The 14,308-nt window shown below is 42.2% G+C and overlaps 1 protein-coding gene across 1 annotated transcript in view; it reads right to left on the bottom strand.

Moving 5' to 3' along the window:
• The window catches only part of LOC109923420 (long-chain fatty acid transport protein 1), a 44,876-nt gene extending 32,153 nt beyond the window's left edge, over nucleotides 1-12,723 (bottom strand). The window contains exons 1-2 of the mRNA XM_048617797.1: nucleotides 12,457-12,723; nucleotides 1,499-1,681 (exon numbers count right to left, since the gene is read on the bottom strand). Coding sequence (XP_048473754.1) covers nucleotides 1,499-1,665 — 167 coding nt within the window. The 5' untranslated portion in view covers nucleotides 1,666-1,681; nucleotides 12,457-12,723. The remainder of the gene's footprint in view (nucleotides 1-1,498; nucleotides 1,682-12,456) is intronic.
• Nucleotides 12,724-14,308: the final 1,585 nt, after the last annotated feature.

Here is a 14,308-nt window from a genome sequence, read left to right as displayed (position 1 = left end):
TGCAAGAGACCAGGAGGAGGAGGACTTGGAAAGGTTTTATAATTTGAGCACTGTGAAACATCATAGAAATAATGTTTTCATTTTAATATATCACCATTTTGTCAGTCTTTTTAATCCTACAATAAATGTAATTTAATCAATGTGAATTTCAACAAAATACTGGACAACATCTACCACTGATGAGAATAACATGATTTTCTTTAGGTTGTTAACTTTGTGGTTTGAGACCCTGCACCAAATAATATTGCTTGGTGCATAATTAGCAGCAGTGAACAAACTGTTCCCTTCAAAAAAGTGTGGTTGCTTCAACAGAGAGAGGCCAACCCCACTGTCAGGGTGTAACCAGAGTGACAGCTTTACACATTGTCTGTCTACACCTTAGAATGACTTGCAGGACAGATAGCCAGAAGCTGAGGCAGATGTTCAAGACTAACTAGTTGACATGCCAAGTTAGGTGCATGCACACCCAATAATCCTTTTGTCAAAAGAATGAATAAAGCGAGATATTAATTCTTATCCATTCTGAACTGGTTAGAAAATATCAAATTAAGATAACTTCCCAGTGGAATTAAGGAGAGGAAATTGCAGCTCTACTTTATACACCAGGAGTACTATGCCATATGGGTCTTTTCACTGGGTCTAAATCTAGGAAAAGGTTTATAATGAAAGGATCTTTCCTTCAATTGCTAACTTTGAGGGGGAGGCATTTGCCTAACGGTATTATCACTGGACTGTTAATCCAGAGACCCGGGTTTGAATCCTGCCACAGTCGATGGTGGAATCTGAATTCAATACATATCTTAAATTAAGTGACCATCTCAATTGTTGAACCATCTGGTTCACTAATGTTCTTTAGGAGAGGAAACAGCCATCCTTACCTGGTCTGGCCTACATGTGACTCCAGACCCACAGTCTTAGTGATGGACAATAAATGTTGACCTAGTCAGTGTCACCTTCATCCCGTGCGTGAAATTAAAAAAACTTAATTTAACACCCTTATTTTGGCCGATCTGAAATGTTATTTTAGAAGTTACAAGTGCAAGGTGCATGTGTCAGTATGAATCATGATCAGATAGACTCTCACAATCAGATGGACTAGCTGATAAAGGATCATTTCAAAACATGTTGCAACAAGAATAGACAAAGGACAAGGACAGTTTTGTTAGGCTATGACGAAAGAGCAAGGGGATGGAACTAATTGGTTGAATTACCTTAGATAGCAGCATGGTCAGCAGACATGGGCCGAAGGGTCTGTTCCTGTGCTGCACTGTTCTACATTCTAAAGACACAATGGGCCAAACAGCCTCTTCTGGGGCTGTATAATTTTATGGTTACAGCGAAGGAGTTGGGAGATGTGAGAAATGCTATTTAGAGAACACTGTCAGCATTATAACAGAACAAATGAAACAACTCTGGGAAGAGATAACCAACCAAAGACTTTTGGCCACCAGACCTTAAAACACAAGGTGCACATATAAATTCTCACAGTGTAACTTACAAGAGATCTCTTGGTGCAGTTTTTAACAGTATCCGAATAAACCTCCATCCTCCACTTCCCAGATAAATGCCAAAGCTTGCAGCAATACTCCAGGTCCAGGAAACCCCAAAGAGTTGCATCAATCCCAGAGATCCCAGGGATGCACTGCAACTAGCCACACTGTGCATTCTTTCTAGAGATTACCTGTTAAATATAAGAAGAGCTTATTGTAATTAACAATTATCTTATTATATTTTGTCTCAGTGAAACAATAGGATTCTTAGGGGATCTGACAGGGTAAATGTAGAAAGGCTGCCTCCCCTGATGGGAGAGCCTGGAACCAGAAGCAACATTCTGACAATAAGTTAGGACTGAGATGAGGAGGAATTTCTTCTCTTAGTGGTGAATTTTTGAAATTCTTTAACTGCAGAGGGCCATCAAGGCTGTGTTGTAAGTATATTTAAAAATCTGTACACCTCAGCCTTAATCAGTAAGGAATTCAAGTGTTATAGGGAATTGGAGGAAAGTGGAGCTGAGGATTATCAAATCAGCCATGATCTCAGTGAATGACAGAGCACACTCGATGGGCTGAAAGGCCTATCTTTGCTCCTATGCCTTACGTCTAACAATGAAGCTCAGAGATATTTGCACAAAGGGTTACAATTTGGTTTTAATGCCAATGCTCACTACCAACTGGTCATCGGAGGAGGTTGGAGTTAATCAGGTTAATGTTAGGGTTATCGGTTCGAGCAACATTAGAGTTCTCCTTGGAACTAAGGGCAACTCAACTAATCTGTAAATGTCCCATCACATCAGGGATAGGCCATCCTGTGTAAACTACAGATAAAATATAGATCAGTAGTGTATTTAGCTGGGTGAAGATGCAACTAGCCCTTTGCGGAAAGTCAGTCCCAAATTTAAGTAGAAGACAAAATCTCCTTTTCAGTGCCAACACTGGCATTTGCTGGTTTGTAATGCCCATTTTCCAGCTCTGAACTCAAGCTTGCTGAATTCAGAGACTGTCCTATCTTACTGAAGTAGCGTCCAGGAGCTAAAACAACCTTTGAGCCTGTGTCCCCTAGTAACTAACCCCTCCACCCTGGGAAAAAGCCTCCTACTTTCCATTCTATCTTGCCATTCACAATCTTATAAACTTCTTTTAGGTCACCTTTCTTCATAGCTAAAATCCTCCATACCAGGCAACATCCTGGTAAACCTTTTCTGTAGCCTCTCCAAAGCATCCACATCCTTCTGGTAATGTGATGACCAGAACTGTACGCAATATTCCAGTGTGGCCAAACTAAAGTTCTATAAAGCTGCAGCATAACTTGTCTATACTTATACTCAGTGCCCCTTCCAATGAAGGTAAGCATGCCATAAGCCTTTTTTACTAACTTATTACTGCGCTGCCACCTTCAGTGATCTGTGAACCTGCACACCCAGATCCCTCTGCATATCAATACTCCTAAGGGTTCTGCCATTCACTGTATAATTTCCACCTGCATTTGGCCTTCCAAAATGCGTCACCTCACATTTGTCCGGATTAAACTCAATCTGCCATTTTTCTGCCCATGCCTCTAACTGATCTATATCCTGCTGTATCCTCTGACTATCTCTTCACTATCCACAACTCCACCAATCTTTGTATCATCAGCGAACTTACTAATTAGACCAGCTATGATTTCCTCCAAATCATTTATGTATATCATGAACACAGAGATCCCAGCACTGATCCCTGTGGAACACCACTATTCACAGTTCTCCATTCTGAAAAGCATCCTTCCATTGCTGCCCTCTATCTCCTATGACTGAGCCATTTCTGTATCCCTCTTCCCAACTCACCCCAATGCCATGTGACTTCACCTTTTGCACCAGTCTGCCATAAGGGACCTTGTCAAAAGCTTTACTGAAGTCCATGTAGGCAGCATCAACTGCTTTTCCCTCAAATTATCTTCATCACCTCCTCATAAAACTCAATCAAGTTAGTGAGGCACAACCTCCCCCGTTAATTAGTCCATTTGCTTCTGAATGCAAACAGATCTTGTCCCTGAGAATCTTTTCCAGTAATTTTCCAATCACCGATGTGACACTCACAGGCCTGCAATTTCCAGGATTATCCCTGATACCCTTCTTAAACAATAGGACAACATTGGCTATTCTCCAGTCCTCTGGGACCTCACCTGTGCCCAAAGAGAATACAAAGAAGTCTGTCTATGCTCTAGCAATTTGTTCTCTTGACTCCCTCAATATTCCCATCAGGACCCAGGCACTTATCTAACTTAATATTTTTTAAGATGCACAACACCTCTTCCTTTTTAATAGCAATTTGGCTTAGAAACTCGACACTCCCTTCCCTGAGATCATCCTCCACGAACTCCTTCTCTTTGGTGAATACCGACCCTAAGTATTTGTTTAGGACCTCACCTATCTCTTCTGGCTCCACACGTAGATTCCCTCCTTTGTCCTTGAGTGGGCCAACCCTTGCCCTGGCTACCCTCTTGGTTTTTATATATGTAAAAGAAAGCCTTGGGATTCTCCTTAATCCTGTTTGCTAACAACTTTTCATGATCCTTTTTAGCCCTTCTAAAAGTTCTTTCCTAATATACTTCAAGGGGTTCGTCAGTCCCCATCCTCCTAGATCTTATGAATGCTTCGTTTTTCTTTCTGACCAAGGTCATAACATCCCTAGTTATCTAAGGTTCACATAACTTGCCACACCTGTACTTCATTCTCACAGGAATGTGCCTCTCCTGAACTCTCATCACCTGCTGTTTGAAATACTCCCACAAACAGCCGACTCCAATCAGAATTCTCCAGTTCCTGTCTAATATTGTTGTAGTTTGCCTTCTCCCAATTTAACACCTTCACTTGAGCACTGCTGTCATCCCTTTCCATGAGTATATTAAAACTCATGATATTATGGCCACTACTCCCGAAATGCTCCCCCACCGAAACTTCACTCACCTGGCCAGGCTCATTTCACAAAACCAGGTCCAGTATAACCTCTTCCCTGGTTGGACTGCTTACAAATTGTATCAAGAATGGTCCTTACAAATTCTGCCCTATCCATGCCCCTAGCACGTAGTGAATAGGGGAAGTTAAAATCACCCATTGCAACAAGCACTGCTGTTTCTAACATCTTTCCAAAATCTGTCTACATATTCTCTCCTCTACCTCCCGCTGGCTATTGAGATGCCTATAGTATATCCCCCACATTGTGATTTCACCTTTCCCATTCCTGAGTCCTAACGATATTGCCTCGCTGCACGAGTCCTCTGATGTATCCTCCCTCAGTACAGCTGTGAGATATTCCTTTACCAATAATGCAACTCCCTGACCCCTTTTACCTCCCTTTCAATCAAACCTGAAAGAGCTAAATCCTGGAACATTCAGCTGTCAGTCCTGTCCCTCTTTTAGCCAAGTCTCCGTAATCACAATAATGTTATAGTTCCAAGTACGAACCAAAGTTCTAAGTTCATCTACCTTGCCTATTATATTTCTCACATTGAAGCACTTGCATTTCAGACCATCTCCCTTGTTCTTGTTCTTAGTAATGTTTGCCCTGGTTTCTACCTCTCCTTCAATTTCTGCATTTACTACCCTACTCCTCTGGTTCCCATGCCCCTGCCACAATCATTTAAACCCTCCCCAATCACCCTACCAAATATCCCCCCCAAGGACATCAGTCCCAGTCCTGCCCAGATGTAACATGTCCAGTTTGTACAGGTCCCATCTCCCCCAGAACCAGTCCCAATGCCCCACAAATCTGAAACCCTCCCCCTCACACCACCTTTTCAGCCACCATATATATATCCTATATATCCTGCTGTTTCTACTCTGACTAGCTCGTGGTATTGGTAATAATCCTGAGATAACTACCTTTCAGGTCCTAAATTTCAGCTTTCTTCCTAGTTCTCTATATTCTGCTTTAGTACTTCATCCTTTTTTTTTACCTGTGTCATTAGTACCAACCTTTACCACGATCACTGGCTGTTCGTCCTCCCCCTCCAGAATGTCCTGCAACCGCTCTGAGACATCCTGGACCCTAGCACCAGGGAGGCAACACACCATCCTGGACTCTTGTTTGCGGTCACAGAAACGCCCATCTATTCCCCTTACAATGGAATCCCCTGTAACTGTAGCATTTCTATGCCTATATCTCTCTCTCCCTCTGCAGCAGAGCCAATCCATGGTGCCATGAATTTGGCTGCTGTTGTTACACCCTGAGAGGCCATTCCCCTCAACAGTATCCAAAACGGTATATCTGTTTTGCAGGGAATAGCCACAGAAGATTCCTGCACTGCCTACTTAGCCTTCTTGCTCTGCCTGATGGTCATCTGTTCCCTTCCTGCCTGTGGAGTTTGAGTCTGCAGTGTGACTACATCTGTATACGTGCTATCCACGATACACTCTGCCTCGCGAATGCTCCAGTATCCCCAGATGCCGATCCAACTTCGAAACTTGGGCTTCCAGGACCTGTAGCTGGAGACACTACTTGTACATATGCAGGTCCTAGTTACTGGAAATTTGCCCGACTTCCCACATCGAGCAAAGGGAGCAGACTACGATTTGGTGCTCTCCTATCATGTCTTACCCCTTTACGTTAATTATTCCTTATAATGTTAAATACCTTTAATACTAAGTTGAAGCTTCTGATGCTCCCTGCTCCGATAATAATTTCTCAAAACTTACCTATAACTCACCGACAACAGTTTCCAGTAACAGTTTCGGCTCAAGCTCCTTTATCACCTGGAACTCTTGCTGCCGACCTTTCTCTCACAATGTTCTCTCCTCTGAACTTTGCCTCTGCCTTTTTTTTTTAAGAGGAGGAAGGAGGAATGGAAACACTGCAGTAATGTAATGGTTGGGGTTAAGCGTTTCTTAACAGCAGGTTCTTCCACCATACCCTTCACACCCACGCAACTGCGAAGTCCACTGCCAGAATTGCAAATGAGTGACAACTCAGGACCCTTCGTATTTCCACAGTATCCAAAAAAATCTAATTGATCCCTTGTACTGAACATGTACCGCTGCAGAATACTATACTGGAGTGCGCCAACCTGACTATGTTGTGCAATCCTTTTCCTTATCATAACATAGATAAACATAATAATTCTGCCAGAGGGAAGACACTGACAATAAAATATTAACTAGTTTATTTAACTGATAGGCAATTAAATATTTAGCTGCAGAATTATGCCGTGTATAAATAGTCTTGCTGCATTTGGAACAGAATTGCTTTTTTCCTTATTCCAACTGAAATCCTTAATGTTCTCTTTATCCTAGAGGTGTCAGAAATGTCTCAGTAGGTAACATGGTCAGAAGTAACAGAGACACCAGGTTATAGTCCAGCAGATTTAGTTGAATCCACAAACTTTCATCGCGCTGCTCCTTTATCAGGAGAAGTGAAGAAAAGCACCCAGGCACAGAATTTACAGGCAGAGAGATCAACAGGCAGAGGCCAAAAAATCATACAAATGGTGTGAGCGGAGTGTCGAATAATAATCTCTGCAGGTGATCAAAAGTGTCAGATGGTGAGTAAAAAGTCAACAAATTAAGTGAGGCAGAGAGATGATAGTAAAATAATAAAAATAAGGTGGTGCTAGAGACAAAGCAAATGACTAGAATGACATGTTAAGTACAAGAGTCGCATGCCCAGAGACTAACCAAAGTAACAAGTAATCCAAAGCTGTACAAACTAATTAAGGTGGAGAGAACATAACATATTATCAGGTGATGGTGGCAACACAGGACAGAAAGGAACATTTTACAGATACAGAACAGTGAGGTGGGGTCACATGTAGTGCGACACAAACCCAAGATCACAGCTCAGGCCATCTTCATGAGTACAGAACTTGGCTATCAGTTTCTGCTCGGCGATTCTGTATTGTTGTGTAGCTTGAAGGCTGCATCGGAGGACGCTTACCCGAAGATCAGAGGCTGAATGTCCTTGACCGCTGGAAGTGTTCACTCACTGGCAGGGAACATTCCGGCCTGGCAATTGTTCCATTCATCCGTTGTCGTAGCATCTGCATGGTCTCACCTATATACCATGCCTCAGGGCATCCCTGCCTGCAGCATATGAGGTAAACAACATTGGCTGAGTCACATAAGTATCTGCCGTGTACATGGTGGGTGGTGTTCCCATGTGTGATAGTAGCGTCTATGTTGACAATCTGACATATCTTGCAGAGGTTAATGTGGCAGGGTTGTGCGGTGTTAGTTGATGTTGGCCTGAAGGCTGGGTAGTTTGCTACAAATGATGGTTTGTTTAAGGTCTGGTGGTTGTCTGAAGGTGAGAAGTGGAGGCCTAGAGATGACCTTGGCGAGATGTTCATCATCATTGATGATATGATGAAGGCTGTGAAGAACATGGTGTAGTTTCTCTGCTCTGGGGAAGTACTGGACGAGCAAGGGTACTCTATCAGTCGTGTCCTGTGTCTGTCTTCTGAGGATGTGGTTGCGGTTTTTCGCTGTGGCACATCAGGACCAGCAACTGATGAGTTGGGCGTAGTATCCTGTTCTTACGAGAGCGTCTTTCAACATCTTTAGGTATCCATCGCGTTACTCCTTGTCTGAGCAGATCCTGTGTATGCGTGGGGCTTGTCCATACGGGATGGCTTCTTTAACATGTTTAGGCAGAATCATTGTGTAGTCATTTCAGTGATTCCTCTCCACGAGTCCAGAGGAAGAAATTGTCGTTGATGTATCTGGTGTATAGCATTGGTTGGAGGTCCTGTGCAGTAAAGAAGTCTTGCTCGAACTTGTGCATGAAAATGTTGGAGTATTGTGGTGTAAATTTGGTCCCCATGGCTGTTCTGTGTGTCTGGATAAACAGCTGGTTGTCAAAGGTGAAGACGTTGTGGTTGAGGATGAAGTGGATGAGTTGTAGGATGGCGTCTAGAAATGGTCAGTTGTTGGTGTCGAGTACTGAGGCTGTTACAGTGATGCTGTTGTTGTGGGGGATGCTGGTGTAGAGTACCAAAATGTCCATTATGACAAGGAACGTTCCTAGTTCAACTGGTCTGTGGGTACAAGGAATCACTGAAACGACTACACACAATATCAACAAGTTTCATCCCACCATCAGACTTACCATGGATTACTCTTCAGAAGCAGTCTCGTTCTTGGACACACACATCTCTATCAAGGACAGACACCTCAGTACCTCACTCTACCACAAGCCCACAGATAACCTCACTATGCTGCACTCCTCTAACTTCCACTCTAAACATGTTAAAGAAGCCATCCCCTACAGACAAGCTCTGCATATACACAGGATCTGTTCAGATGAGCAGAAATGCAAAGGACGCCTAAAGATGTTGAAAGTTGCCTTCATAAGAATAGGATATGATGCTTAACTCATCAATCGCCAGTTCCGACATGCCACAGCGAAAAACTGCAATGACCTCATCAGAAGACAGACACGAGATACGTCTGATAAGGTACCCTTTGTCGTCCAGTACTTCCCTAGAGCAGAGAAAGTACACCAATTTCTTAGCAACCTTCAACGTCATCAATGATGACGAACATCTCGCTAAGATCATCTCTACACCCCCAATTCCCACCTTCAAACAACCGTCACACCTTAAACAGACCATCGTTCACAGCAAACTACCCAGCCTTCAGGACAACATTGACCACAACACCACACAACCCTGCCAAAGCAACCTCTGCAAGACATGTCAGATCATCGACATGGACACTACTATCACACGCGGGAACACCACCCACCATGTGCACGGCAGATACTCATGTGACTCGGCCAATGTTGTCTATCTTATACGCTGCAGGCAAGGATGCCCCGAGACATGGTATATTAGCGAGACCATGCAGATGCTACGACAACGGAAGAATGGACACTGCGCAAACATTCGCCAGACAGGAATGTTCCCTCCCATTCGTGGAACACTTCAGTGGTCAAGGACATTCAGCCTCTGACCTTCGGGTAAGCGTCCTCCAATGTGGCCTTCAAGATACACAGCAATGCAGAATCATGGAGCAGAGTCTGATAGCCAAGTTCCATACTCATGATGATGCCCTTAACCATGATCTGGTTTATGTCGCGCTACATGTAATACTGTTCTGTATCTGTAAAATCTTCCTTACTATCCTGTTTTGACAGCATCATCTTGATAACTTGTTATGATCTCTCTACCTTAATTAGTTCGTACAGTTTTGGATTACTTGTTACTTTGGTTAGACCCTCGTCATGCAACTCTTACGCCTATCATATTATTCCAGCTGTTTGGTTTGTCTCCAGCACCACCTTATTTTTAATTTTTTGTAATTATCTCTCTGCCTCAATTAATCGGATTATAGGTCATCCCTTCACTTGCTATTCAGCTGTTAACACTCTACTCACATGTCTGACACTTTTGATCACCTACAGAGGCTTATTATGTCGACACTCCACACACACTATTTATATGATCTTTTGATCTGTCTGCCTATAAATTCTGTGCCTGCGTGCTTTTCTTTGCTTCACCTGACAAAGGAGCAGCACTCTGAAAGCTTGTGATTTGAAATAAACCTGCTGGATTATAACCTGGTGTTGCGTGATTTCTGACCTTGTCCACCCCAGTCCAACACCGGCACCTCCACACCAGTAGGTACAGTCTCACCTCTCAGTCAGATAGTCATTTGTTTCTCCAGAAAACTGAAGCTTCACTGCAATATTAAAGTACTGGTCAGTCAGAGGAGCCAACTCTCAGGTGAGACATTAAACCAAGATTTCTTTTCTCTTAAGTGGACATAAATATCCTGTGGCATGATTTTTAAGGACAGAAAGGAATTCTCCATAGTTTCTGAATAATATCTAGCCCTGAACAAATGTAACAAAATCAAGACTGGTTGGGGATTACATGATTGCTTTTTGAGGGAGCTTGCTGTGCACTGTCACATTTCCTACCTGGCAACAGTGACATTATTTTAACTACTTGATTGAACATGAAGGGCTTTGTGATGTCCTGAGATCATAAAGAATGCTACAGAAATGCAAGTCTTCCTTGCTTGTTTTTAGGCATTACATAACACACATCATTACATGGCTTTGGCAGAATCTAGTTCGAAAGGACAAAAGGAAATGGAGATTGTTTTCCCTAAACACTCAATACTTGAAAAGTATTCAACCTTCCCAGTAGACAGTTACTTTGGGATGGTGGTGCATACTACACACAATTTTTAGAAAGTTGTTAGTGGAACCATTCATTTTCATTCATCGGTAGGTAATTCAAGAAGGTTCCTTGAATTTTCGGCCATCTCTCTGTAATGCTCCCTGTGATGGTGTTCTGATTATACAATATTTTTTTCTGTTTAGGCTGTCACTTTATCTGTATTGTTACGAATGCTAAGTACATTCAGATACTGAACCTTTAGTTCTGTGGCTCAAAGCAAGTGATTGACCAGAATATAAAAGCAAAAACACCAATCTAGAAAGAATCCCCACTGGAATATCATCTAACCCAATCAGGAAGTGCGCACATACACTAACTAACTAGATATACCTCACATTTCAGGAACAGTAGAAGTGTAGAGTTCTTGTACTGGGGCAGAGTTGAGGGAAGAAAAGGAACAACATTTTAACACAGCAACATGCAAGCTGTTTACTTAGATCCTGTTGCTATCAAATTACCTACTTCGCCAATTCTTGAAAATGCTCAGTGTTCTTCAAACTGCTCCCGCAAACCAATAACAGATTTGTCAGTGCCTCTGGTACAAAATGATTTACTGTGACACTGAATCATTGAAGAGGTTCTTAAGTCATGTGGGAGGGAATATCCATTACATTTGACTTTGTGCAGTCAGAATGTTTAATACACTGCACAATAGAAACCTAGAACAGGATCTCTCACTGTTTGATCAAAACCTACCTCTTTGACCAAGCTTTTAGTGTCTGGGTTCTAACATCCCATGTGGCATGGTGGCATATCTTGTTTCGTCATGCTCTTGTGAAATGTCTTGAAGCGTTTAATTAGGTTAAAGACACTAAATGAATACAAGTTACAGTTGTTTCTCTCACGATTCAGAATAGTATATCATTTGAAAAAAGCTTCAACAACTGGACGATGGAATTTATTACACAAGTGGCGATTCAATCCATTGTGCCTATGTCATCTCTCTGAAAGAGCTATCCATTTAGTCACATAACACGCTTCCCTCGAATCCTTCCAAATGCTTTCCTTCTCAAGGATTCATCCCATTCACTTTTAAAAGTTATTCTTCGATCAACTTCCACTGTCCTTCGAGGCAGCACATTCCAGATCATGACAACTTGCTGCTCATTCTCATCTCCCTCTGGTTCCTCAGTCAATCACCTTAAATTTGTATCCACTGGTTACCCACACTGTTCTTCCTCCTGATTTGCCTTAAAATACTCCCTCAACCTTCTGTGTTCTGAAGAGAATTATTCCAAACTTTTGTAGGCTCTGAGTTCACATCCTGATATCACTAAGCGATTTAGGTTGTGCTAGACTCCCAATGTCAAGATTCTTTGCCCATTTTTACCAGATGCTTTTGAGGTTCCATTCCCACCCACTGAGCCTGATTTTCTGGCACCATTCAGTCTCCTGATCCAACTAGCACCAATCAAAAAACCCTCTGACCAACCTGACAACTGAGACAGTATAGTGCACCATTCCACAACAAGCATTGCACACAAAATAAAATCACTCAAGGGATTAAAAAGCTCCATTGTCTCAATTTTTGGAATGGTCTTCAATTGAAATGTGGAGGGCTTTACATTTCATGATTGAAATGGGAGGGCCATACTCCCTTCATCTCAAACGTTCAATTTAAATATTTAACAATTTAGAGGTATGCTTCTGTCATCGCTACACATTTATTAAGCGTTAAGAAAACAAGCAGTAAATCGCATGTACTGTGAGTGTGCATTTGAGTTCTCTGCACTGAAATAGAATGCAAACATTTTCAAGCAAAAAGCTGTTTTAACTAAGAAAAGCTCAGAATCAATAGCTCACCGAGTCTGTAACAACAGTTTGAGAATTCCCCAACACTCTCTCAGAATCCGAATGACAAACCAAAGAGAATTTCTTTTCTGGAAGCAATTTCTTTTAATGTTCCGTTGGGATTCCTAGACGAAACAAGTTCACACCGAAAGCAAGGAGATCTCACCTCCCATTAGCATGCAGCAACTTTCCTGTTTTGATCTGCTTCACTGTACACAAAGATACCTCATTGTGGTTCTGTGGAGCAGCTCACAGGCAGCGTTCCAGCAAGGCTGCTGCTTAATTTTCAAACAAGTGTTTCACTCACTGGAAGTCTCTCAGCGAACCACAAAGTTCGGTGTTAGCTCCTCCCCATGGCCATTCACAGGGACGGGCTTGGACCAAATGCCAGAAAAAAAATCAAATCCAGATAGGTCCTATCAGCAACGAATTTAAAAGGAGCAGTTTTCAAGAATAGTTTGTGTAGTATCCCATTGAGGTGATTGCTCTCTGTGCTAATGCCAATGCCAATACCAATAAAACTGATCTCAGAAGGACAGTTCCAGCTCTGAACAACACACAGGAGGATCAGGTGACAAAAGAAATGCATCACAGCTTCTGAATAACCCACAAGGATAAAGCTCAGAGTTTCGGTACATAAACTAGAGGGAAAGATTGCAATTAATAGAACTCTTATGTAAACTTTAAACTGATCAAGTTGACCATGTTAATTCTGGGGAATGGGACTTCTGCAGTTACAGGAATTTGGTGCAACTATCAAGTTAAGTAATCAAATATTTTCACAATATTACAGCACTCTTGCAATATGAATGTTTCCATCATCACATGTTCCTATACAGGGGGAAACAAAGATATTTCCCAACAAGACAAGGGACTCTCAGCCTTTCATCAGATTGAGCCAAAATCCACACAACTACGTTGAGGAGATAAACCGGACAGAAACGTGTAGCTGCAACATAAAACGCACAGAACACCTTGTTCACAATCCGAATCAATCTTATTATTAGACATGGCTTGAACTAGAGGCTTTGTTGAGAATTCAGGTGAAAGACAACACCATTGGCTAGGATTACAGGGCAGAAGCTGAGGAAATAAAGCTCTGCTAGCGGGACATAAATCACAAGTTTTAAAAAGTTTGCAAATCTGGTAAAGAATAAGCTAAAATAGAATACGGTACAATTCATCTCTGACTATGATACGGATGCACAAAGGAGGAAGCATACGTAGCATGACAGAATATATCTGCAGTTTAGTAGAAATTAAGACAGGAAAGTGTGAAAAGAATGAACTGTATTTTTATCTATTTTCTTCACAAAATAAGAAATGCTGAGATGTAGGGAGTAAGCCAGCGAGGTGACAGATGATATAGTTAGTGGCCGCTATATATTACCTGCGATGGACAAGTGAGAATCTCCAGAAGTGAGGCCTGAGGTGATAAAAGAGGCAAAACACTGGTCTAGCAATAATACCGAATGCAAGTTCAGCAAGGAGTTACTGGGAGTGTAAGCAATTACTCACAGCTCCCTCAAGCATTAAAGTCAGCAAAACAAGAGAGAGGTATGATCAGAAAGAAATGAGACAGGTTCCAACATCCACTGAAACATAAGCTGCAGGGCACATTCAGTGAGACGAGAATATGCATCTCTAAAGAAAATCAAGTGACAAATGTCTCAGTTCACATGAGAATATGGAACATGGAGGGGGACAAAAGGGCGGAGAAGTAGACTTAAAACTGGCACTTAAGTTTTTATCTCTGCTAAGACAGTTATCAGAAACTGGGGGAGGAGGAGATTGGAATTCAGGGACTGAAGGGAGTATCAGGGAGGAGGAGGAGAAATTCGGTGATGGGTAGTCAGTGATTGGG

Source organism: Rhincodon typus, chromosome 38 (genome assembly GCF_021869965.1).
Source record: "Rhincodon typus isolate 14 chromosome 38, sRhiTyp1.1, whole genome shotgun sequence".
NCBI lineage: Eukaryota > Metazoa > Chordata > Chondrichthyes > Orectolobiformes > Rhincodontidae > Rhincodon > Rhincodon typus.
This window is presented reverse-complemented; position numbering and strand designations above follow the sequence as displayed.